At 38.8% G+C, this 23,711-nt stretch overlaps 1 protein-coding gene across 1 annotated transcript in view; it reads right to left on the bottom strand.

The window, feature by feature from the left end:
- The window catches only part of DNAH7 (dynein, axonemal, heavy chain 7), a 324,797-nt gene extending 318,697 nt beyond the window's left edge, over positions 1-6,100 (bottom strand). The window contains exons 1-2 of the mRNA XM_006862048.1: positions 6,086-6,100; positions 249-311 (exon numbers count right to left, since the gene is read on the bottom strand). Of these exons, the coding sequence (XP_006862110.1) occupies positions 249-311; positions 6,086-6,100 (78 nt within the window). The remainder of the gene's footprint in view (positions 1-248; positions 312-6,085) is intronic.
- Between the last annotated feature and the right edge of the window lie 17,611 nt (positions 6,101-23,711).

The raw sequence follows: 23,711 nt of genomic DNA, 5'->3' as shown, positions 1-23,711 counted from the left end.
TAGTCTATTTTGGCAATTTATCATCAGATTACTCAAATATTCTGTACATACTAGGAAATTATAATTTATGGTTAGTTTATTTATTAAGATTGGTTATTTTTTTTCCTAAATATATACCTCATAGAATTTTGCCATCAGAAAAGAATCAAATAGAGTACAGACTCCAAAATAAGGAAATTAGTAACTTGTTTTAAACTTTAAAAACTAATACACACAAAGAAGAGAAAAAGTATGAGAGTGTAATTTACCATAGACAAATGTGGTAAAAATCTCACTGGTGTCTTGGATTTTTCTTTGCCAGCAGATTTACCCTGCATTAAAAATAATAATAATAATAATAAACCAAACTGCTTAGTCTGGAAATGTCAAAACTACTTTACTTTCCCATGTTTTACAGTGGTTCCACATGATAAGCACTGGACTGAGAACCACAAGTTCTGCAATTCGAGCCACCAGCCTCTCCATAGTAGAAAGATGAGGCTTTCTGCCCCTGCAAAGATTTAAGGAAACCCTAGAAAGGGTCACTGTGAGTCAGAACTGACTCGATGGACTTACCAACTGTAAAGACAGATTTGATTGATGTTGATTATGTGCTGCGGAGTCGGTTCCGACTCATAGCGACCTTGTACAGGGTTTCCAAGGCTGTAAATCTTTATGGGAGTAGAAAGCCTCATCTTTCTCCCATGGAACAACTGGTGGTTTCGAACTGCTGACCTTGCGGTTCACAGCCTGATTCGTAACCACTACGCTACCAGAGACAGAAGGAGATCCATATTTGTGCATATTCCAAAGAAAGGTGATCCAACAGAAATCAGACAATATCAAATAATATCATTAACATCACATGCAAGAAAAGCTTTTCTGACGATAATTAAGAAGTGGGGAGAGCAGTAAATTAACAGGGAACTTCCAGAAATTCAAGTTGATTCAGAAGAGAACATAGCGCACAGTATGTTACTGCTTATGTCAATAGAAACATGGCTAAAAATAGATACTATCAGAAATATGTTTGCCTGTATTTTATAGACTATGCAAAGATATTTTACTATGTGGATCATACCAAATTGTGGATAACATTGCAAAGAACAGGAATTCCAAAAAACTTAACTGTGTTTATGCGAACCTGTACATAGACCATGAGGCAGCTGTTTGAACAGAAAAAGGGGATGCTGAGTGGTTTAAAATCAGGAAAGGTGTGTACCAGGGTTGTATCCTTTTACCATATTTATTCTATTCGTAGGCTGAGCAAATGACCCAAGAAGTTGGACTATATGAAGAACATGGCATCAGGAGTAGAGGAAAGCTCATAAACAACCTGTGCTATGCAGATAAGACTACCTTCTTTGCTGAAAGTGAAGAGGACTGGAAGCATTTATTGATGAAAATCAAAGCCTTCAGTATGGATTACACTCAACATAAAACAAAAATTCTCACAACTGGACCAATTTAGCAACATCATGACAAACTGAAAATATTGAAGTTGTCAAGGATTCCATTTTTCTTGGATCCACAATCAACACCCATAAAAGCAGCAGTCAAGAAATCAAACAACATATTACATTGGACACATCTATTGCAAAAGACCTCTTTAAAGTGTTCAAAAGCAAAGATGTCACTTTGAGGACTAAGGTGCACCTCACCTAAGCCATAGTATTTTCAATCGCCTTATATATGCATGTGGAAGCTGGACAATGAATAAGAAACGGGAGAAGAATTGATGCCTTTGAATTATGGTGTTGAAGAAGAATATTAAATATTCCGTGGATTGTCAAAAGAACAAACAAATGTGTATGGAAGAAGTGCAGTCAGAGTGCTCCTTAGAAGCAAAGATGCTGAGAGTTCATCTCACATCCTTTGGACACGTTATCAGGAAAGGCCAGTCCATGGAGAACAATGTTATGCTTCGTAGTGTGTCAGTGAAAAACAAGGATGGTCCTCAATGAGATGGATTGACTCAATGTCTGAACAATGGGCTCAAACTCAGCTACAACTGTGAGGGTAGCAAAGGACCAGGCAGTTTCAATTACACAAAAGGTCAGAACCAACTTGACAGTACCTAACAATAACAGTAAAGTATACTATATAGTGTTGTTATTGTTAAGTTCCATCCAGTCAATTTTGAGTCACAGTGACCCTGTATAGGGTTTCTGAGGAGCATCTGATGGATTTAAACTGCCGACCTGTGGCTAACCGTTAGCAGTCCAGTGCTTATCCTACAGCATCACACAGATTACAATGATCCAGTATTTAGAAAATCCTAAGGAATCCGCGGAGTCCTAGTATGGCACTATAGGATAAAGCGCTAGATCTGAACTACAAGGTTGGCAGTTCAAACCCAAAAGCCACTCGTTGGAAACCCTATACGAGGTCAGTACCAACTCAACTGCACTTAACTTAAGGAACCCACACACACAAAAATCAATAGTGCCACTAAACTTGTACAGCCAGGTTGTACAACACAGATCAATGCAGGAAAATCAATTGGATTTCTAAAGCTTGTTGTTAGATGCCATTAAGCCCAGGAATGAACAAAATGAAATTTTAGAAAAACTGCATTTACAATAGCATAAAAAAATAGAATATTTAGGATTAAGTATCATCAGCAATTCTACTGGTTACCAAGTGGGAATTATCTCTATAGGCTGCATCTATTTATAATCATTTCTGTGCTAACTGTCGTCTGTTCTTCAGATCAAGTCTCCACCCTTCTCTCCCTGCCCAGTGCCTGAAAAGCTGAATGTGAAGTCAGGGCATCATCTGGGCTCACAGGCCTCTGTATCTCGTAGGAATTAGCCAGTGAGTGGCACCAGAAAGAGACTAAAGAGGTAGAGCTGAGAAACATTATTTATTTCCAAGCTACTCCCTGTGCACTTCAGTTCTGGTAGTAGACAAATTCCTCCACAGCTCAGCTCTTCTCAGGAAGCGGCTCTTCCATGCTGCCAGCTCTCCCCAGGTTCTGAGAAGAGTGCTCCGTAACTGCCCATCAGACCTCAGAATGGTAACGGTTTCCTATTGCTGCTACTCTTTGGGCGTCTCACCACCCTGTTGTTTCCCTTAACTTTGCCCACACCTCTGAAAATAATCTCTTTACAAATTTTCTTCAATTAAATTCTTTTGAGCATGCCATTTGTTTTCTGTTGCCATCAATTTTACATTAACAAAATGCAAATGCTCTGATAAAGAGCCTAGGTCTTCCTGAAGTATTCTGACTTTGCATTTCATTTTTATCTTGCTGATTTCCATCTACTTCTCTTTGGGAAGGGATCTTGTAAAGTTGGTATAATCCAAGTGTTAACCAATCTATGGAGTTCTGGTCAAATTACCAGAATCTATGAAAATGTCTGTTAAATTAAAAAAAAAAAAAACTCTCAAAGTTTAATAAGGTTGATTTACTATAGTAGTCGCATGTTTAGAGCCCAGCTCATCTGCTAACTAGAAGATGGGGAGTTTGAACCCACCAGCCACTCCAAGGAAGAAAGATGTGACAGCTGGCTTCTGTAAAGACTGTTGTTGTTGCTGTTATTGTTAAGCACTATTGAGTCAACTCTGACCCATAGTGACCCTGTATAGAGTTTCTGAGGAGCAGCTGGTAAACTTGAAGCACTGACCTTGTGGTTCAAACATATCTTGTAGTCCAGCGCATTAACCCACAGCACCATACCAGCACTATAAAGATTATAGCCTTGGAAATCATATGGAGACGACATTCTACTTTGTCCTATAGGCCATTATGAGTTAGAACTTACTCATCAGAAATGTGTTAGGCTTTTTTGGTTTTTTTCACATGTTTAAGTGATGGTTGTTACAGTTATTGCCATGTTGTTGACTTCATATTCACCTGATCTGTTCAGAAACAATGGCATCAAAAAGATGTGTGAAGGAAAAGAAAAAGCGCATCCTATCAATGCCAAAGTACTTGATTCTATAAGTGGAGAAGGTGCTGGGGTAGACACAGGCTCATATATTCTTCCTCTTCCCTGCACTGGATTTGTGGAGACCTCTCCTCCTTGTTGTTGGATATTTATATCTTTAAACCCCTGAAAATTCTTCAACTGAAAACCAAATGCCTTATTTTCCTAGTTTTAACTAAGTTTTAAAATGAAATGAGCAGTTGCAAAACGTTTATCCTTCTTTTAAAATCTAACTTATGAGTCCAGACACCATACTGCTTTCCTGGAAAATGTCATGTTACTCTCAACCTTCCACTCATAAGATGAATATGTTAAGAAATCTTTTAGCAAATATGATTTTACCACTTGTTCACTTTTTCAAACTGAATGAATATATAAGTAAATGTCAAGGAAAAATGGCATTTCCAAAAGTTCAATCCATTCTGTTTGTTTTAGGTTAAAATATAAAAACTTGCATCCTTTTTAAGAGGAGAAAAAGAAACTACACTCTAAATTAGCATATGAAAGTATATTAAAATTTCAAATCAACCAAAACAATGAAAGAGGGCCCCCTGCTGTTTAAAAAGAGTATGTAATGAATGAAAAAATTCCTAGATGATCTAATTCCCATTTCTTCAACATCCACTGTCTCAATAACACATCCTATTTGGGGGATGTAGGATATTATTTCCCAACATCACTTTATAAAGATGAAGTAAAACTTAAAACTCAAGTATCATTAGATTTTTAATGGATGCTATTTCAAGCTCACAAGTTGCTCCTGAGAAACCCTAGACAGGGTCACTATGAGTCAGAACCTACTCCACATCATTTAACAACAACAAAATTTAATTATAGATTAATAAATTATGTGTTTTGTGAAATAATAGCTCTTCAGTGCATAGATCATAACAAACTATGGATAACACTATACGAAGAATGACAATTCCAGAACACTTAATTGTGCAGATCATGTACACAGACCAAAAGACAGTCGTTCAAACAAAATGAGGAGATACTGCAAGGTTGAAAATCAGGAAAGCTGTGTGTTAGCATTGTATCCTTTGATAAATCTGTATATTTAGCAAATAATCCAAGAACGTGGACTATATGAAGAAGAACACAGCATCAGGATTGGAGGAAGATTCATTAATAACCTATGATACGCAAATGACACCACCTTGCTTACTGAAAGTCAAAAGAATTTAAAGCACTTACTTCAAGATCAAAGACTTCAGTATAGATTTCACCTGAACACAAAGAAAATAAAAATCCTCACAACTGAGCCAATAATCATGTTAGGAAGAGAAAATATCGAAGATGTTAAGAATCCCATTTTACTTGGGTCAACAATTAACATCCGTGGAATCAACCAATGTCTTGCATTGGGGAAATGTGCAGCAAAGGACCTTTTTAAAGTGTTCAAAAGCAAAGAGGTCACCTTGAGGACTAATCCTAGCCATGGTATTTTCAATCATCTCACACACATGCAAAAAATGTTGGACAGTGAATATGGAAGACTAAAGAAGAACTGATGCATTTGAATACACCATGGTCTGCAAGAAGAATGAACAGATCTTGGAAGCGGTACAACTAGAGTGATTCTTAGAAATGAGGATGGGGAGACTTGGTCTTAAGTATTTTGGACATGTTATGAGTAGGGGAGCAGTCTCTAGGGAAGGGCATCACACTTGGTCACGTAGAAGATCAGAGAAAAAGAGGAAGACCCTCAAAGAGATGGACCACAGTGGCTGCAAAGATGGACTTAAACACAGCTATGACAACCTTAGGAAAAAGAAAAGTTGTTCTGATTTCTCCTCTGCATAAATGGGGAAAATTCGAACTTAGAATAAATCATTTGGCCAAAGTCAAAACAGTACGGCTAGAGAATTGGCTTAGATAGCAACCCCAGAGTTCAAATCCATTACCACTGCCTGTTAGGCCACCGCCCATTCCACGTAGGGGACAGTCAAGGGTTGTAGTTTAAACCGTTAGCACACCCCTAGACAGAAATGCTTGCCTGTTAAGACAATACCAATGGTGAACAGTTGGTAAGAAAACATAAAACAGTATTGGCGCTTCAAATCCCAGGTGATAGGAGAGGTGAAGGGAGCTGTACTCCGCGGGGACACATCTGCGGAGCCCGAGGGCGGGGGAAACGTCGTGGCAACAGGCTGGACGAGGAGCCCTCTTACCTGCTCGGTGCTCATGGCTGCGAGGGTGCGTTGGCTGGCACTGGGCGGCTTCTGGATCGCTCCTGTCCTGTCTGGGTCGCTTCTGTCAGAAGAAAGAGAGGGGCCACAGGATCTACCACAGCTCTGGCTATTCTTCCTCGGGGCCAAGACTGTCCAGCGTCCTGGCAGGGTTCGTTGCTAAGCAACAGGCCCGCACAGGGTTCCACTTCCGGTTATCTGTTGCCTCTGAGACCCGTTGGGAGAATTGGAGTGCATTCCTGCAGAGGGCACTCCAGGACGCACTCCTCAGCGCCCCCTCAGTCCAGCGCGGTGCAGGCAGTGGGTGTGCCTGCTTGTCCTGCCATTAGGATTAAAAAAAAAAAGACACCTCTGAGTATTGATATTCAAACTCCTGTGCCTGCCCTCTCACTGAACTGGGACCTTTGTCCTAGTCCTTAATGCCTAGGAGCTCTCAGAAGACTAGTGGAATGAAATGAATGCAAATTTCAGTGCTAATGGAAAGCAAAGGGAATTATGAGGACAATGCATGCAAAGATCAGAGCCAGTTGACACATTCCGTCCATTATCCCTGTACTTCTAACTCCCTTTTCTCTTCACTCTTCCCACTCCAGAAAAAACGATCCCTTGGAAGAACATCAGAAGAAGCAAGCCTTTGCCCTGGGACTGCTCATCATACAGTGCAGGGAAAGATTGATGCTAAAACACATAGACATCTCCAAGGAATACTGGGCCTACAGATGCTGAAAAGAGACAAGGGCCTTCTTCCAGAGCCAGCTTTCTGAATTCAGACATCTAGCCTCCTAAACCATGAGAGAATATATTTGTTTCTTAAAGTCATCCACTTGTGGTATTTCTGTTACAACAGCACTAGATAGTAAGTGGGTTGAAAGAGCTGAAAATGGTTCAGAAGGCTTGGAAAGTGGGTTTGGGTAAGAGGGGTTAGAGACTCTAGAGAAGCTCAAGAGATAAATAGGTGTTATGTCCTGGTTGTGACCTGTAGGATAAGCACTGAGCTGCTAACCACTAGGTCCACGGTCCAAACCCAACAGCCTCTCCTTGGAAACCCTATGTTGTTGTTGTTGTTGTTGTTGCTACGTGCCGTTGAGTCAGTTCCGACCCATAGAGACCCTGTACAGGGTTTCCGAGGGTGTAAATCTTTAAGGGAGTAGAAAGCCTCATCTTTCTCCCGCGGAGCGGCTGGTAGTTTCGAACCTCTGACCTTAAGGTTCGCAGCCCGATTCGTAACCACTACGCTGGAAACCCTATACTTGAAAATAATTAACAGCAACAATAACATGTCTCAAAGAAAGAACCCTGATAGTACTGACAAAAAGGTTAGTGGTTCAAATACACCAACAGCTCCTGAGGAGAAAGATGAAGCTGTCTGCTCCCATTAAAGATTCATAGTCTCAGAAATCCTCTGTAGGGGCCCTACATATCAGAATCCACCACTTGTTTGTCAGTTTGTCCTACTGTGGTGGCTTATATGTTACTGTGATGCTGCAAGCTATGTCAACAGTATTTTAAATACCAGCAGGGTCACCCATGGTAGAAAGGTTTCAGGGGAGCTTCCAGACTAAGACAGACTAGGAAAAGGACAGGCGGACCACTAGTCACTGAAAACCTTATGAACGGCAATGAGACATTGTCAAATGCAGTGCTTGAAGATGAGCCCCTCAGGTTGGAAGACACTAAAAATACCACAGGAGAAGAGCTGCCTCCTCAAAGTAGAGTTGACCTTAATAATGAAATAAGGTCAATAATAAGTAGACCTTAATAATTATTATTAATTATTATTTAATAATAAAGCTTTTGGGACCTTCATTTGCTTATGTGGAATAACTCAAAATGTGAAGAAACAGCTGAAAGAATAAATATTCTAGAACCCTTAATCATGCTCATAAGGAACCTGTAATAGACCAAGAGGCATTTGTTCAAACAAAACAAGGAAATACTGAATGGTTCAAACTCAGGAAAGTTGTGCACCAGGGTTGTATTCTTTCACCATACATATATACAATTTGTATATTGAACAAGTAATCCAAGAAGCTGGATTGTAAAATGAAGAAGTGGCATCAGGATTAGAGGAAGGATGCAGGTAATACAACCTTGCTTTCAGGAAGTGAAGAGGACTTGACATACTTACTGAAGCAGATCAAAGACTACAGGCTTCAGTATGTATTACACTTCAATGTAAAGAAACCAAAAGTCCTCATAACTGGACCAATGCATAACCCCATGATAAAGGGAGAAAAGATTGAAGTCCCAAACTTCCTTTTGCTTGGATCCACAATCAATGCTCATAGAAGCAGCAATCAAGAAATCAAACAACGTTTGATTAGGGAAATCTGGGATAGAGACGTGGACTGAATGTTTACTCAGAGAAAGAGCTTAAGCAGACATGGCAAAAGTAAGAGACCGACTGTTGATCTGTGTTGCCGGACCACACACAGCATGATAAAGTTGTGACTTTTTTCTTGTTTCTCACACTCCCCTAGTAACCAAAGACATGGCCATCTCCTGACATGGCCAACCCTCACCCATATCACCCTCAGCGAAGTTCCAATTTCTCTAGCAGTCAGAACCAGAGAGAGCACTGCACTTGTGAGCCCATCAAAGTGAGTGGGGAGTTATTTACATCAACCCTGGTGCCTGGATTCAGAGGAACCATGCTCCAAATTCACAGGTCTGGCTTTAGCCAGTCCAGACTAGCCGTAACTAGGAGAAATAATTGAACAAAAATGTAGGGGGGGAAACTAAAGAAACAAGGGACTTGTGCCAGTCGACCAGGCACAACACAGCCACCTTGAACTTTTGCAGGTCATTTTAAAGGCAAGAAGGTGGTAGGTGGCATAGACACATACCATTCTATTGGTAGAGAGAAAGGTACAAAATTTTTTCTTGTACTCAACATTAGTGATAAGAAGCATGGCCAGCTCCCACCCACATACGCTCCTAGGAAAGTTCTTGCTCTCCGGGTTATCAGAGTCACATCAAAGTCAGCGGCACCTACCTTGGCACCTGAGATCAGGTGTGGCCTGCTCCAGACCTGCAGAGTTAATTCTGGAAAGCCCTGCACTAGCAGGACCTCTCACCCTCAGCTGCCCTCTGGGATGGAAATACCCTTATCCCCCAGTTGTTTTGGGTCCTACACAAACTATTTTTGGATTGGGTGCCCAGAACAGACAACATCTAGCTCCACAGTAACTCCATCTAGAGTTGAAGCATCCCTTGCTCATCCACCATGTGAGGTCCTTGGCAGGCTGAAGACCCAGAATTTTCTCCTCTCTGAATCAGACACCTGCTTTACTTTCCCAACCACTGTTGTTTCTTTCTTTTTTCTCTTGGTTTTGCTTTACTACTATCTGAGTCCTTCCCCTTTTACTTAGCCTTCTCCCTAATTGTGTTTAGTAATTTTTCTTTCTTTTCATTTTGTCTTTTACTTCTTTCTTCCATGATTTAAAAAAGTTTTCCCTTTATTTCTTTTTGGTTTTCATAATTTTTTTCTAGCTACTGCCTGTTTCTTTTTTCTTTTTTCTACGATGTTTGCTTATTTGTTTATTTTCTTTCTTTCTTGTGTGTGTTTTCTCTTCTTGCCTCACCTGATAGGGGACAGCAACCATAGCCAGACAACCCAGATACAACCCTACCCTCTAAAAACCTACCCACTAAGCAAGAGTCAATGCCTGATCAAGGATAACACTAATGTCAGCCAAGCCCATCATAAACTGAGCTGCACGAACAAAGGATAGTACACACCATTCATTGCCTTATCACACCCGCCAGGAGGCAGTTGGTGAATACCTAGGAATACACCAACATACAATCATCAATTAGTACAAATATAACAGCACCACAATGTCTCAGAAGCAATAAATAATTTCTGTTCACATGAAGAGACAAAACAGAGCAAGACAAACAACTGATCAAGAGGCAGAGCTATAAAAATTTTTTGAGGAAAAAATGGTGTTGAAAATACTAAAAAAGAATTCAAAAGAATGATATTTAAGTACCTCCAAATGATTGACAGAAGGGTCATGGAAAACAGGGAGGAATTCAGGGAAACACTACAGAAACAAACAAACAAAATAGATAAAGTGTTGGAGACAAAACAAAACCTGGACATAGAAATCCACAAGATTAGTACTAAGATTTCAGAAATGACACTACATTGGAAGAGCAAAGGTGTAGATTTGAATAAATGGAAGCCCAAATTAGTGAGCTTGAAGATAGATTTCTAGCAAGCTTGAAAAATAATCAGGAAAAAAAAAAAAGAGAGAGAGAATGAAAAACTTCAAAGAAAAATCTAAGGTTCCTGTTATAATCACCCATTAAGAAGAATAACTTAATCAGAAAAAGGAAAAGCATTGAAAAAATAGTCAAAGAGTTGTTGAGAAAACAACTTCCCTAATATCATGAAGAAGATAAACATTCAAGATGCTGAACGAATCCCTAACAGGATTTGTTGTTGTTGTTAGGTGCCATCGAGTTGGTACCGACTCATAGCAACTCCATGTACAACAGAATGAAGCACAGCCCAGTCCTGGCCAACCTCACAATTGTTGCCACACTTGAGCTCATTGATGCTGCCGCTTTGCCAATCCATCTCACTGGGGGGGTCTTCCTCTTTTTCTCTGACCCTCCACCCTACCAAACATGATAGCTTTCTCCAGTGACTGGTCCCTCCTGACAACATGTCCAAAGTATGAGAGACAAAGTTTGGCCATCCTCGCCTCCAAGGAGCACCTAACAGGAAGTTGTCGTTGTTGTTAAGTGCCATCAAGTCGATTCTGACCCATAGCGACCCCATATTGGGTTTCCAAGGAGCAGCTGGTGAGCTTGAACCACCGACCTTGCAGTTCAAACTACTTTGCAGTCTGACGCATTAGCCCACAGCGCCACACCAGGACCCCAACTAACAGGATAGATCCCAGAAAAAAAATCATCAAGTCATACCATGACCACACTCTTCAAAATCAAAAACAAGGAAAGAATCATGAGAGCTTCTTGAGAAAAATGAAAAGTTGTTTACAAAGGAGATTAAACTCTGATTTCTCAGGAGAAACCATTCAGGCAAGAAGACAATGGAATGACATATACAAAACTCTGAAAGGAAAAAAACTGCTAACCAAACATCATATATCCAGCAAAACTATCCCTCAGGTATGATGGAAAATTAGAAATTTTCCAGAAAAACAGTATTAAAGGAATTTGTAAAAACAAGACTAACTTTATAAAAAATACTAGAGGGAGTCCTTTGGTTGAGAAATAACAACAGTAAACAACAACCTAAGATGGACATACACAGAAAAACCACCCAGAATTCAATCTAGATGCAAAAGTATCTGAAGTAAAATGAACCTATAAGATTGAAAATAGGGAATAAGAGATATCAATTTATAATCAAGAAAACTACAAAGCGTAAAGAAGGAACAGTGTAGCTACAGAACTTGCAGATGGTGAGGAAGTCCAGTAGATTTCAAGATAAAACATAATTTTAAACTGAGGAAGAAATCAGTACATTGCAGGGTAACGTCAAAGAAAATTAATACAACTTTACATCAAATCAGCATAAAGAAAACCATGTTTTTGCTAAAGAGGGTCTGCACAGCCTTTCTGCCTAGTCCCCTTCCATCTTCTTTTCATGCTTTCTGCACCATTCAATATTTTGTTCCTTGTTGTTATTGTTGTTGAAAAGTGCCGTCATTTTTCAATATTACAAGTTGAGGCTTGAATATTTCATCAGTTCTTTTATCTTGAGAAATGCTGAACGTGTTCTTCCCTTTTGGTTTTCTAACTCCAGGTCTTTGCACATTTCATTATAATATTTCACTTTGTCTTCTTGAGATGCCCTTTGAAAATTTCTGTAAACCATGTAATTATTAAATTTAAAATTGTCAATGCAGTTTCAGCTCACTAATGCCTAAGATATTGATGTTTATTCATCCCATTTCATTTTTGACAACTTCCAATTTTCCTAGATTCATACTTCATATATTCTGTGTTCCTATTAGTAATGGATGTTTGCTGATGTTTCTCTTCATTCTGAGTTATTCCCCATCAGCACAGGACCAGGAAGTGTTTTGTTCTGTTGTGAATAGTGTTGTTATGAGTTGCGACCAACTCCACAGCACCTAACCACAGCAACAAATGAGGTAGCAGGCAAAGCTCATTGGCTAGGAATAAGAGGGAAGGTAGGAATCACCAACATTTTGATTCGGTCAGAAACTTGATGAGAATAAGGAAGTTTTTACATAACTGCTTGGTAGAATAAGAGAGAGAACAGACCAACCATGGAAATAGAGGAAAGGTCAGGTTGAAGTTGAAGTTTCTTAATTAGTTGTGACAGCAATCCATATGCATCTATGATGCTGTCCAATGATGGTCAACACACCAGGTTCAGGCTTAGAACAAACACAAGGGATGTTTCCCAGGTTGCTGTTAGAGAAATACTACTGAACAAGAGAATGGAGAATCTGATAATAGTAACATTGAGATAAAGAACCATGTAGCTTAAAATCAATGAAGGAAGTAAATCATCACAGAATGGGCTTTTAAATGGGGAGAAAGGAAAGATGGTAGGTAAGGTGGTGGAGGTCTCAATGGGATTAACATTGAGAGAAATTGTCAATACAAAAAGGTAGGTGTGAAGGTGTGAATTATTTCATATCAGAAGTAGAGCAATTCCAGGTAATAACAGGTCTAAAATGTGGCCATTGACAGAATGACTGAAGGAGAGGACTTGGTGATACAAAGTCAAAGAATTCAGTTGTTGAGAGTATGACTCATGCTGGGTAAAGACACACAACAGTGAGCTGGAGTCTATGAGAGAAGATGCTATGAACCTACAATTAGTAAGAATTTTTATTAGAAAACAGGTAATTGTTGCAGGTCCCATTGCTCAAACTTGGAAAGAATGGAAAGATTTAGAGAGAAATAGAGGCTTCAGGGAAAAGGCACATTTCAGTAAACACCAGGAGGTAAAGGGAAAGTTCAGGAATAGATGTTGAGGTTTTTTAGTTTTTTTATTTTTATAACCAAAGAGCACAATTAGCAGATTTGAAAGCCAGTAGAGCAAGAGCAGGTTGTGTCAGCCAAATAGAAGTAAAAACAAAACCAAACAAAAAAGCATTCAGAAAATAAGAGAATGACAAACAAGCAAAATGCCTCAAGGACTTACACACAGACCATAACCAAGAGATTTGAAGGTATGATAGGTTTACTCATTGCCAAAATGCTGCCAAAAGAACAAGTCCCGGCAGTCCTCCAAGGGTTAAGAAGGAGTTTACGTCTGTTCGTAGAAGTCAAAGGTAGACTTGGTTGTTTGATGAAGGATGATAGTCCACCTGAGCAAGTCCACAGGGAAGAATAGATGATTCCTTTCAACAGTGGTAGACAGAAACGAGCCTGCCAAATCACTACTACCTCCCATCCTTTCCCCACCTGTGAACTTTCTTCCTCAATCCTCTATTGTCTCTCTGTCCATTCACCCCATTCACTTCAATCTCAAAAAAATATATTCTAAATAAACAAGCATTCAGGCATTCAGAAGGAGCCCCAGCGGCACAGTGAGTTAAGCGTAGGCCTGACTCCACTAGCTGCTCCTCAGAGAAAGACGAGGCAGGCTAATCTGATCCTCCTTAAGGTGTACAGCCTTGGAAACTCTATAGAGCAATTCTGTCTGTCCTATAGGGTCGTTATGCGTTAGAATGGACTTGATGATGGCAGTAAGCTTGTTTTTTTGCTTATTTGGTTGGGGCATTCCAACTTTCTACATTGCCTCTACCAGACCTCCATTTATAACTTCTCTAGGGTCGATTTATCGTTTTCAGAATCCTATTTCTAAATTCATCATTTCTGGGGCATCTTGCCAGAATTATGGAAGGAAAAACAATTTTATAAAAGTTGGCAGAGACAGTTCTTTTGTATGCATCATGTATCATAAAACCTGTCAAGCAAGAAGAATGTGGCTTCCGTACTGGGTTCTCATGGTAATCAGTAATGTCACCAACCAGACTGAGCACTGAGATGAGGGAAACAAGCAAAGTAATCCTTGCCCTCAGTCTTCAGATTGAGGTCAGTTCAAAATCCTGACAAGGGTTGATATGTTTCTCAAAAAGTTCTGAATGAATTTTAAATTAGATGTGTTGAACTGTTGAATCCCTCAAGCTACATAAAGGCAGTTTGTCATTTCAACTTCTGGTCTACTTGAAAGATTTCCTTATAGATATAGGATTTAATTTGAGAAAAAATTATCTACAGATACCTCTGTAGATCTGCTAATCTTCTAAATGTACTAATCTATAACTTAAAAAATCCATTTTAGGAAAAGATGTCTGGGAAAAACAACTGGTTACCTAAATATAAAGGACCAAATAGAGAACAGAAATTGACTTGCTGATATTTTGGTTCTCCAAACTTCAAGCTCAGTTGCATTTATGATCTTGTGTTTTCTTTCATCGTTGGTGTTTTTTGCTAAGATGGTTTTATTAGACATGAACCAAATGTTTGCTTAGTTATTTCATGCCCAGATTTGTGCTGATTCTAAGGGAATCTTTCATGAGAAGATTTTTTTAATTTTTTATTTTCCTTTAAAATATATTGTATAAGCATATGCAGATGCTGAGTTCTAACTTTTTATGTTGTTATTTGTTACTGTTATTTTTTAATTTCCTGCTTTTGAAGCCATACCAAGTGTGGAAGGAAGGATGGAGTGCTGATGTTTGTTACATATACTCCTTTTGAGGCATTATTGCAGCTTTCTGTCATTATGGGGCAAGAGCTGAGACTGAGAAAACAGGATGTGTAACTAAAAGTAGAGTTCAAAATCTGTTTGTCTTCTTCCTGCCCAGGCTTGTCTCTCTTTACGAACCTATACTTGATGTCACCTTTCTCAATTAACAAATATTTCTTGAAGACCTGTTATGGCCCATTGGTACTGAAGATTCGTTAAGCATTGTAAGGACAAACCAAACAGTAGCAAAACCACCCCCAAAAATACAAAACCCCCAAATTACGTTAATAAATAATTTTAGGTAGTAAAAGGTGCAAGAAGAAAATGAAACAGGGTAATGGTAGTAACCTTCAGCCAAGGAAAGCCTTCCTGAGGAGGAAACATTTGAGCTGAGTGCTAAATGACCAGAAGGAGATAACGAGTCAAAGGTGTTATTGTCAGATGCTGTCAAGTTGATTCCAACCCATGGTAATCCATGTTTCATAGGGTTTTCAAAACTATGACCTTTTGGAAACAAATTGCCAGATCTAGGTCCCCAGACACCTCTGGGTGGCTTTGAACCATCAACCTTTTGGCTTTACAATTTGTGCCATTCAGGAACTCTGCCAAAGATAGAGATATTTCTAAGAAATAGAATGAGCTGGTAGAAAAGACCCAAATATGGGAATGAACTTGATGCATTCAAGGATTTGAAGAAGTCAGGAACAAGGTGAGAACCATTTTTAGGCAAATTACATTGATAAAACATAAACTGAAATGAGACAAGAGAGGAGACAGGAAGACCTATTTTAAGGGCCTATTAGATGTTCAATCCTGGGTTTCGGTACCAAAAACAACAACAACAACAAAGCCTATTTGGAGTTTGCCGAAGAAATAACAAGATTTAGCAGAAGCATGGAGATGGTGAGAAGTAGAGAAACCAGGGCTATATTTTAAAGGGAAAACATAGAATTTGCTGATGGAGTACGTGTAAGGAATGAGAATAAGGTAAAATAATGCTTACGGTTTTTATCTGAACCACTTGATAGAAGGTGATGCCTTTAATGAAAATGGGAAATGCTTGACTGTAGGGGTCCGAGAGGAAGAGGTATGGTGAAAGGTGCAAAAATATCAAGAGTTTGATTTTAAATGTGTTAAATTTGAGATTCATGTTAGACATCCAAGTGCAGATGTTGAGGATACAGGAAGTTAGAGAACTCTAATGCTCAGGAGTGAGACGTCAACCACAGATGGTACAATCGAAATCAAGTGAGAGTGAATAGAGAAAAGAAGGAAGATGAGCCAAGGACCCATCCCTGGGGCTCTCATTGTCTCTTTTTGGAAACTCGACATTTAAAAATGACATACTTTGGTGATTCTTTAACAGAGTTACACAAGTACAAAATTAGAGTTACAATATCTTAGATATAAGAGAACCCTACAAAATTTGGTTGACAATTCATGCATGTGGTATTTGTTTGTAAAAATATTGAGCTATATATGGACCAATTCCCATAAAAACAAATAAAGATGCTGCTTTATTACCACACATTGACCTTCTACTAATCATAACCAGACCAAGAAAAACACAAACGACTGCATTTGGTTTCTTTGAACACTAGAGGGAGATATGTTCATCTGAAAATCAGAAAGAAAAACAACTTTTTTTTCTATAGAATTACTCTTATGACATAAAATCAGAATATTTAAATTTGTATATAAATATATATTGCAATTATTTGGAAATAGAGACATTTCTTAGGACTGAAACAAATTACACTTATTTATTAAAACAGATCATACTAAAAGGCTTCTTCATATGGTGGTGGTAGTGGTGTGCCATGGAGTCAGTTCTGACTCAAAGCAACCCTGTATAGGGTTTCCCAGGCTGTAAATCTTTGAGGGAGCAGAAAGACTCACCTTTTTCCCGCAGAACAGCTAACCTTGGGGTTAATAGCCCAACTTGCAACCACTACGCTACCAGAGCTCCTTCTTTATATAGGTTTATAATATATTCAGGTGATACCCTAGGCAATGTGAAGCAACAGTATATAAATCAGCTAATTTTTATTTGGAGAAAACATCAGTTCTTCTTCCCTGAGAAGTTTGGGAATATGCTTGTTATAAGTCACAGTTTTAAAAGCTTTGATTCTCAGCCTTGATCTATGAACCTCAAGCGTGCGCTGTACTTCATCACGTTCAGGTGACCTAAAGGTCACTGGTGCTGAGTTCATCTGTGTATCTAATAAAATGCTTTTCAACTTTGCTACATAATCACATAGATATGTAGTGTTCATTCGATAACTTGGGGCAACTAGAAAACTTTCTCTTTCTTTACTTTGGTAACCTTTCCAAACAATACACTTCAAGGAGTCCTCTTTTCCTGAACAAAGGTTGCGTATGAACCCTGTCCAACAATTTTTATCTACCAAATATTTTATTTGACCTTGTAAGTAATTTAGTAAGTCATCTTTCCCCCTGCAACTTCAACACTGAAATGCTTCTATAATTAAATTAAATCATTTTCTATCTATCAGAAAGAAGTATGGTACAAGAAATAAAACCAAACCCAAACCCACTGCCACTGAATTGATTCTGACTCATAGAGATACTATATAGGGTCTCCAAGACTGCATCTTTACAGTAGACAGCCTCAACTTTCTCCCACAGAGTTTAAGGTGGATTTGAACCACCAGCCTTGTGGTTAGCAGTTCCATGTTTATCCTACAGTGCCACAAAGACTCCTTGACATAAAAAAAAAAAAAATAGGGACAATTTTCTACAATCAGAACTAGTATGAATCCTGACTCTGTCTCTACCAGTTGGTGAAGTTACTTTATAGCTCTGAACTTCTATTTAATCTTTTCTGAAGTTAGATCAGAACCTCTTAGAATTGTGAGGATTAATTCAGATTATGTATGAAAAGCACCTAGTTTAGTTGCTAGTACTAGGTAAGCATAAGTCACATGCTCAGAGATTATGTGCTCAGAAGTGTTTATTAAGTGCTGTGATAAGTATAGAATGTGGTCCGGGACACATAGGCAAGGCAGTAGTGTAAGGGTACAACGTGTGGTCAGAGCTAGATTACCCTGTGCTCTATATAATTAGACTGGATACAGGACATCACTGAGTGATCAACCAACTCCTAAACACAGACTTGTGAGAAGGCAAGGACTGAGGGAGACAAACGAAAGGCACGCAAACTTGAATGTCTTCCCTTCTCTCTCCACAAATGTGCATTCCACCTCCCCATCCCATCTCAGTTCAATTCCACTTCTTCTTTCCCCAAAAGGTATGTCCAGCCTAATTGAACTCCCCTCTCCACACACCAATAACTTTGATCTGGCAATCCATGCCTTACATCCCTACTGTTACACGTTCCTCCTCAAGTAAGTATTTGTAAGGGAGAAACATGTCATATTTCCTTATTCTTCATGCTAGCCTATTTCTAAGCACTTTACAGGAAGTAGACATTCTGGAATGCATTTCCATGCCAGTTTTCCTTCTTACTTTGAAACATGCAATTTGACAAGAGAATTCGTAAGTATGTAGATAAAGTTTGAGACATTTTGCTGATTTTGTCTGAAAATTACATTTATTATATATTCTTAAAAATAAAGAAATGAAGAAGTTTTCTCTGGTACCCAGGCAATGGTTTTTGCTGCATGTTCACTTTCAGTGAGAATGAGATTATAGTTATCACAATAAAAGGACCTTAATTTAGAAACAACATATAACAAAAAAAGAATAATAAATATTTTCATCAAAAGTAAGATAGTTTTTCTTTTGAAACCCCTTAGTTAAACCTTATTAATTATCATAATAATGCATGAATAGTACTGTGATACCTGTAAGATTCCTGGTATGGTGCTATAGGATAAAGTACTGGACTTCAAACCACAAGGTTGGCTCTTCAAACCCACTAGCTGCTCCTCAGAAACCCTGTACAAGGTCACTATGAGTCAGAATTGACTCGATGGCATTTAACAACAGCAACAACAAAGCTGAAATATTGGTAATATATACATTTGTATTTTTACATTTTACATACATGGAGCTGAAACAGAAAATTATTACTTATTATTCAAACTACAGAATAAAATGGTACTGATGCTGGGAGTAGAATGCTCTTCAAGGACGTGAAAGATAAAGAATCACACATAAGATAAATCCCCTGTTTCCCATAATCACACATAAGATAAATCCCCTGTTTTCCAAGTGTCATACCATACTACAGGAGCATAATAATCATGCTGTTGTTGTTGTTACGTGCCGTCGAGTTGGTTCTGACCCATAGCGACCCTGTACAGGGTTTTCCGAGGGTGTAAATCTTTACAGAAGTAGAAAGCCTCATCTTTCTCCTGCAGAGCAGCTGGTAGTTTCTAACCACTGACCTTAAGGTTCGTAGCCCGTTTCGTAACCACTATGCTACCAGAGCTCCACATAAGAGTTTTCTATTAGCTCTGTGACAGACTTGCTCTATGCCTCTCTATTTTTTTTTTTTTTTTTTTTTTTGCTAAAGAATGCCTAGATAAGGCTCCATTCAACTCAAGAAGACAATACAGGAATATACTGTCAAATAATAATTATTATAATTGAAGCAGCATTATTTTCTAAATAATTATATGTTAATATGTTTTTTGCCTTTTGCTGGGTCTGGATTCTGCATCTGGCTTGTCATCCAACCTACAGTTCTTTGTATTCATTTCTTTGTATACAGTTCTTTGTAGCCATCTTATCTGCCAACCTTGGATTAATTTGCCTCTGCAATCGGAAGTCTGCCATCTGACCTGTTGAGCTTGGGTTCATCAACTCATATAGCTCCATGAGTCAGGAGAAACTTTCAGCCTGACATTTGACCCCTAGACTTGGAACTTGTCCTTCTCCACCACTGTGTGAGCCATGTTCTTGATATAAACTTCTCTCCTAGGAAACCTTATAGAGGGTTGCTATGCCGTTGAATCAGTATTCAACGGCACTTAGCAACAGCAGTAAATATGTGATAAATGTGACATCAGTATTGGAGAAGACTTATTAACAACGTGTGAGATACAGATGATACAGCCTTGCTTGCTGAAAGAAAAAAGGACTAAAAATATTTACTGATGAAGATCAAAGACCACAGCCTTTAGTATGGATTGTACCTCAATGTAAAGAACACAAAAGTCCTAGCCACTGGAACAATAAATAACACCATTATAAATGAAGAAAAGATTGAAGCTGTCAAAAATTTCATTTCGCTTGAATCCACCATCAACACTCATGGAAACTGTCACGGAATCAAACAACGTATTGCATTAGGCAAAACTGCTGCCCAAGCCCTCGTTAAAGTGTTCCAGAGCAAAGATGTCAGTTTGAGGGCTAACATGTGCCTTACCTAAACCCCCATCTAAGACTGAAACTCATAGGGAGCCCACGAGCAGTCTACTATTCTCACTGGTGACCACCTTGGTCTACTTGTGAGTGGAAGTGTTCGGAATGCAGCAATGAAGAAATGAATTTAGTTTGGCAATGTTCCATTGACACCCATTGACCTCAATATGAGAGAAAGAAAAGGAAGTCCTAGCTGGTCTGAAATTTAGGGAGATGTATGAACTCCTGAACCAATGGGCACTGAACTAGCTACTGGGGGGCTTGTGAAGAGTGGAGAGTGAAGTGGCCAGTTGGTCTGAAATGCAGGGAAGAATGTGTGAACTCTCTAACTTTCATCTAGTACTCATTTGACATAGTTTGGGTGGCTAGCTGACTAGAACTCAACCAGATGAAGACACAGATTCTTGATACTTTGATGAAGTGCAAATTGCTACAATTTGATGAACTGGACTTTTGCTTATGGATGCAGTTGCTCAAAATTCCAACTGAAATGGAAGAATTCTTCATATCAAGGATCAAGTTTATTTTCTCAGTATACTGGGTTGATGGGGATGGGCAATTTAGACATTGGCTATCAAAAATGGGGTCTATGAAAGTACAAAGTTACTGAGTTACAGGCTATCATGAGTGTGCTTAGTTTCAGAAAATGTTTATTATTCTCTTTTTGTTATATTCAGAATCCCCACTGTATAGTTTTCCTATTTTCCAGATTAATCTGGTGAAAGAGAGGGGGTGGGGATGATGGTGATAAGATTTTATGATTCAATTGAGAGCAATTGTTAGCAGGATTAATTTCAATTGTCACAACTCTAATTGTAAAAGATGTATAACTAAAACAGAGTTGAGTAGTTAATCTTTTGTTTCAGGAAGAGAAGACCCCAGAACAATCAAGAAGCAAGAGCATGAGTAGAGCGTGAAATCCTACCTAGAAAATCTGTGACAGCAGAGACAGTGGCAGAGGTGAGGGCATGGAGGAATAGAGTAGCTGCGGACTCTAGGACCATGGACTAAGAAAGACTGTGTGCCAGCAAGCAGGAGGCTGGCTTGCAAAATGTGTCCTTTGGACATTTAAATGAATATGTATTTTTTTGTTTTATATGTGTACCTCAAATATCTTTGCTTTGTTGACTTGTGAAAAATAAAATGTAAAATGGAAGTCACAGGGTAGAAGCAGGATTACTGTTGTTATAGGAAGGGGATTGCAATTATTGAGATGAAACAAAATATGATTTTTTAAAATGTAAAACTGATTATATTGTCTGTAAACCTTCACTCAATTCACAATAAAAAGAAAATAAATAAAAGTAAATTTAAAAAAAATAAAGTGTGCCTGACCCAAGTCATGGTATTTTCAATAGCCTCATACATGTGAAAGTTGGACAGTGACTAAGGACAACCATAGAAGAATTGATACATTTGAGTTATGATGTTGGAGAAGAACATTAAAAGTACCATAGACTGCCATAAGAACAAACATATCTATGTTGGAAGCAATACAATCAGAATGCTCCTTAGAAGCCAAGGTGGCCAGACTTTGTTTTTCATACTTTGGGCGTATTATCAATAGGGACCAGTTCCTGGAGAAGGATATGCTTAGTAAAGTGGACAGACAGTAAAAATGAGTGAGACCCCCAGTGAGATGGATTGCATAGTAGCAGCAACAGTGGGCTCAAGCATAGCAACAATTATGAGGCTGGAACAGGACCAGGCAATGTTTCTTTCTGTTGTAGGTTGCTATGGGTCAGAACCTACTCAATGGCACCCAACAACAACAATATGTATGCATATATTTGGTTTCCAGTTGCCTGCCTAGTTAGTGATATATATGTTGTTGTTGTTAAATGCTGTTGAGTCGGTTCCAACCCATAGTGTATAGGGTTTCCAAGGAACAGCTGGTGGATTTGAACTGCCGAACTTGTGGTTCACAGTTCAATGCTGATCCTACAGCCCCACACCAGGAGTCCTGTGATATATATATATAAATATGGTTGCTGTCGAGTCGCTTTCTATTCGTAACGATCCTGTGTAAGGTTTCTGAGAAGCAGCTGGTGGGTTTGAACCAACTTTGTGGTCCACTGCATTATCCTGCAGCGCCACACCAGGACTCCAAATCCAAAGCCAGTCACTAGTTCCTGCCATTTCTTTTTCATAGAAATATCATACAGGTCATTGCTTTCTCTCAGTCCTTCTGCCACTTTCTAAGTCTAAACTCTATACACGTAGATAATTCTACTGGTCTTTTCATTATCTTTTTGTTTGTCCCTAGTTTATCCAGTCTGTATTTATAAAGGCAGAAAAATGTGAATATAATCTACTAATCTATCCACTAAATAAAACACTAATAAAATGACTTCATCTCCAAACTTTATCTCATGAGGCTACCCACAAATTCCTTTCTCGATAAATTCAACCTGTCTCCTTTAACACTCTCCCATATGCAGAGGGTTTCTGTGTTTTGCAACATAGAACTGCTTCTCAGCTTGTGATTCTCATTGGTGGTTTAGTACTAGAATTCTCTCCTTCCATGAAGAAGACGCAGCCTTGATTTCTGGCCTCATGTACCTCTTCCACCCATCTCCCAGGGAAGGCTAGTGTTTTGCGAAGATGCGGAGCAGATTTCAGCAGAGTTTCCAGTCTAACACAGAGTAGGAAGAGAGGCCTAGCAATCTACTTCTGAAATTCAGCCAGTGAAAACCCTCAGAATCACAATGGGTCAGTCTACAATGCAACATGAGGATGGCACAAGACCAGACATTGTTTCATTCTATTGTGCATGGATCTCCATGAATTGGGGGTTGACTTGATGGCAGCTAACAACAACAACTCATTTTGACTAAGTGTATTTTTTCTCTGCATCTTTTAATATAACTTTATCATAACCCAACTAATAGCACTCCACCAATTAAGTTTTTTCTCAGTAGTCTGTTATAACTATTGCTATTTGTTATTTTTCTTAAATAAGAATTCTCACAGTATGATCTTCCAATTTGTTAAACATTCCTTTCTTTTTCTTAGATATATATTTTCCATTTCTACTTTTCTTTTTTTATGTCCTGGTTTAAAGTTAACCTCTTCTACAAACTTTTCCCTGACCATCCCAGGCACTGTACCTCCCAAATATACCTGGCCTACTTTCAGACATCTAATTGAACAGATACAAAAATCTTCCAGTTGCTCTATATTTTGAAAAGGAACAACCTCAATGAAATTGCCTTCTCAGACCCAGAGGAAATATACATAAATTGACTAGAAAGGATATATTTTTCTAGGCTAAGCCTATTTAATGATGGAAAATCAAGCTGATGTTTTGACCTTGAATGGTCTAACTGGTTCAGTACTTAAAGGGGAAAGCACTCTTTTATTTACTTACCTCCCAATACACCAATATATATCATTTCTAAATCGAGGGTATTGTTCTGAATAAAAACTGATAGGTGAATTGAAATAAAACCCAGATACTGGGCCAGTGAGTTCCAAACTTTCCACTTACTGCAAAAGTTTCATAAATGGCACTGTCCCCTCTTCCCAACACTAATGAAT

This window comes from Chrysochloris asiatica, unplaced genomic scaffold (assembly GCF_000296735.1).
Source record: "Chrysochloris asiatica unplaced genomic scaffold, ChrAsi1.0 scaffold00045, whole genome shotgun sequence".
Taxonomy (NCBI): Eukaryota; Metazoa; Chordata; class Mammalia; order Afrosoricida; family Chrysochloridae; genus Chrysochloris; species Chrysochloris asiatica.
This window is presented reverse-complemented; position numbering and strand designations above follow the sequence as displayed.